At 49.4% G+C, this 2,710-nt stretch overlaps 1 protein-coding gene across 1 annotated transcript; it reads right to left on the reverse strand.

The window, feature by feature from the left end:
- Positions 1 to 1,247: 1,247 nt before the first annotated feature.
- On the reverse strand, positions 1,248 to 2,284 carry LOC123134749 (iron sulfur cluster assembly protein 1, mitochondrial-like). Its single transcript, XM_044553929.1, has one exon. It carries the CDS (start codon positions 2,012 to 2,014, stop codon positions 1,460 to 1,462), a length of 555 nt encoding a protein of 184 aa, XP_044409864.1. The 5' UTR covers positions 2,015 to 2,284; the 3' UTR covers positions 1,248 to 1,459.
- Between the last annotated feature and the right edge of the window lie 426 nt (positions 2,285 to 2,710).

A 2,710-nucleotide genomic window follows, 5' to 3' on the forward strand; every position in this document is an offset into this window, starting at 1 on the left:
AGAGCGGCTCCTCGCTGCGTGCACGAGAGCTTGATGATCCTGCCCCACATCCACTTCAGCAGGATCTTCATGTGGGTCTTGCTGTTCAGGCCGTCTATCGCAGCATCCTGTCGCCATGGTCAAATATTTTTCAACAGCGCAAAGCATATAAGCACTGGTATTACATGATCCCCAAATCATAAGGTCTTGATTAGATATAAACAGTAGTACTGAATGATAGATATAAACAGTAGTATTGCCTGAGCTCAGTTTTTTTTCCAAGGATAAGCATGTCCTAAACCGCCACGGCGCCACTGTGAGATCGTTGAAGTACTAGATGCCAGAATGTAAGAATGGATAAAACAGAACATGAATGTTCTCAAGTGCCATGAAGTGAGCAAGCAGGTAGTCAGAATGACGAGGCATGTTAGCTGCCAAAACAGATTCATATTAACTGCATGTCCAAAAGGACGAGCCATTCCCAAGAATTTCAAGACACTTTGACTAAACATAACAAACTCATGTAGTAACCACATTGAGCATCTAAAACAGGAAGTGGCATGAACAAGAATCAATTGTTTACCTCACCAGGTGTCTATTATAGCATACAAATTCAGCTTATTCGGTGACAATGGCCTACAAGATGCCCGATGCTAACTTTAATTGCAGAAATTTCCTACTAGTAGCAACCAAATACGCATGCTAAGATCACTGAGTTGAACATCAGCCTATAATGGAATGCCTGGTATTGATATGCAAGAGTATGGCTAAGCGCAAAGAAGAGTAAAACTATCTACTGTACTTATTTTATTTGCTCCCCAATTCAAGAAACTAAGGCACTAGAAAGACTCGCAGAAACTACCATCTTCATGGTCGAAACATCATCTCATCAGAGAAACTACCATCTTCGCGTTGGTGTCATCATCTTCAGATGTCAAGCTTTACCACTTGCTTCTAGGCATCAGACACATGCGCTTTTACTGCTACCGCAGCTTCTGGCCGACCATTGACGAACAGTCAAAGCCGCAGCAATACATCAAGCTCAATCGCTAGTGGAAGCCGAGCGAGTTGGCGCGCGGGCAGGCAGGGCGAGTAGGGTACCTTGGCGTGGTTCCAGGTGTTGGCGACGGTGAAGCTGATGTGGACGAGGAACAGGTCATTGCAGGACTCGTGGGCGTGAAGCCGATCGAGACGTCGACGCAGGGCACGGCGATGGTGCCCAGCCGCGTTGCCGCCGCCGAGGACGACAAGGGAGAGGACCAGGACCCCCGCTCGCAGTCGGTGGTGGCGACCATGTCAATTTCTGAATGTGTGAAATACAGATAGTTGCAGATATCTACAGTTAGATGCAAACTAATTAATTTCTGTGACAATTGTAAGGAATGAATGACAAACTCCTTTAGATGGGCTTACATATCAACATTAAAAGGTAAAAAAACCGCATGGACACGGATTCAGATGAAGCTCTTATGACATGGATTCAGATGAAGCTCTTATTATTGTGATTTGGTGCGGTGTTAAAAATTAATGCCTGAAGAACATGAACACAAGCACACGTGACAGAAATATAAAGAAGACTAGCTGCTAGCGGAGGAAGGAAACCGAGGGGGCGGTATGCTTGCTCACCGACGGAGGAGGATGCGATGGCGGAGCCGCAGCCGAAGGTCTTGAAGCAGGCATTGACGATCCTGCCGGAGGCCTGGTCGACGCGGATCTGCATCTTCATGATGTCCCCGCAGGCGGGCGCGCCGACGAGGCCGGTGCCAACGTCGGCGTCGTTCTTGTCGAACGCCTCCACGTTGTGCGGGTTGCTATAGTGGTCCACCACCCACTCGTGGCACCCCCTCCTCGCCGCCACCGCCCCCAACACCGCCGCGCCGGTGGAGGAGTCTCCCGCGCCGGCCCGCTCCTGCTTCTTGGAACCCTTGCTTTTCTTCTTGTGGTCGTCGTTGGTGTCGGCGGCGTCTTCGGTCTTGCGCTTCTTGCCGTGGCACTCGTTGAAGGGGTCTTCGGGGCAAGGGAGGGAGAAGCACATGCCCTCTCAGCCGCGACGCTTGCCGGTCTTGCGGCGGCGCTTGGAGGCGATGATGGCGGCGACGCGCGTGGAGACGGCGTTCTCGCTGCTGCGCATTCGCTTCCGGCGCACCTTCCCGCAACGGCAGGACCGCGTCGCCGCACCCGCGCTAAAACCAGGGGTGGGCCGGCGGCAAGGTTCGTGTGGTTGACCTGGATTGGATCGGGAGGGCTTGGATTGGATTGGGAGGGGAGAGAGGAAGGAGAAGAGAGCGAGGGGAGAAAGAAAGGAGGCGGGGGTGGATGAAAATTGACCCGGAGGACATAGCTAGGGTTTCGGGGTTGGTGTGGATGGATCGAGGACAGCCGTTGGATCCCCGAGCATCCGACGGTGTTGGATGCATGATCCACGTGATATGTCCACGGACCAATCAGAATGCAGTACGATTTTATGACCATCTAAATTGGTCGTAGTTGACTTAAAATAATGTGTTAAAATCATTTAAACTACTTTATGATCTGAGAAATTCTAAAACAAATGGAAAACCTTCTCATTGTGTCACCAAAATTTGAACAAGTTTTCAGAAAAAATAACAACATGGAATAAGATAAATATCTTTAAAAAGATGTCGTCGGAAATGAGTTTTTTGCAAAAAAAAACATTTTCACTTTTTGAGTGCCCAAATGAGTTTTTTTTGTGAAGGACCTACAATATATT

The sequence above is a fragment of the Triticum aestivum genome, chromosome 6B, assembly GCF_018294505.1.
Source record: "Triticum aestivum cultivar Chinese Spring chromosome 6B, IWGSC CS RefSeq v2.1, whole genome shotgun sequence".
NCBI lineage: Eukaryota > Viridiplantae > Streptophyta > Magnoliopsida > Poales > Poaceae > Triticum > Triticum aestivum.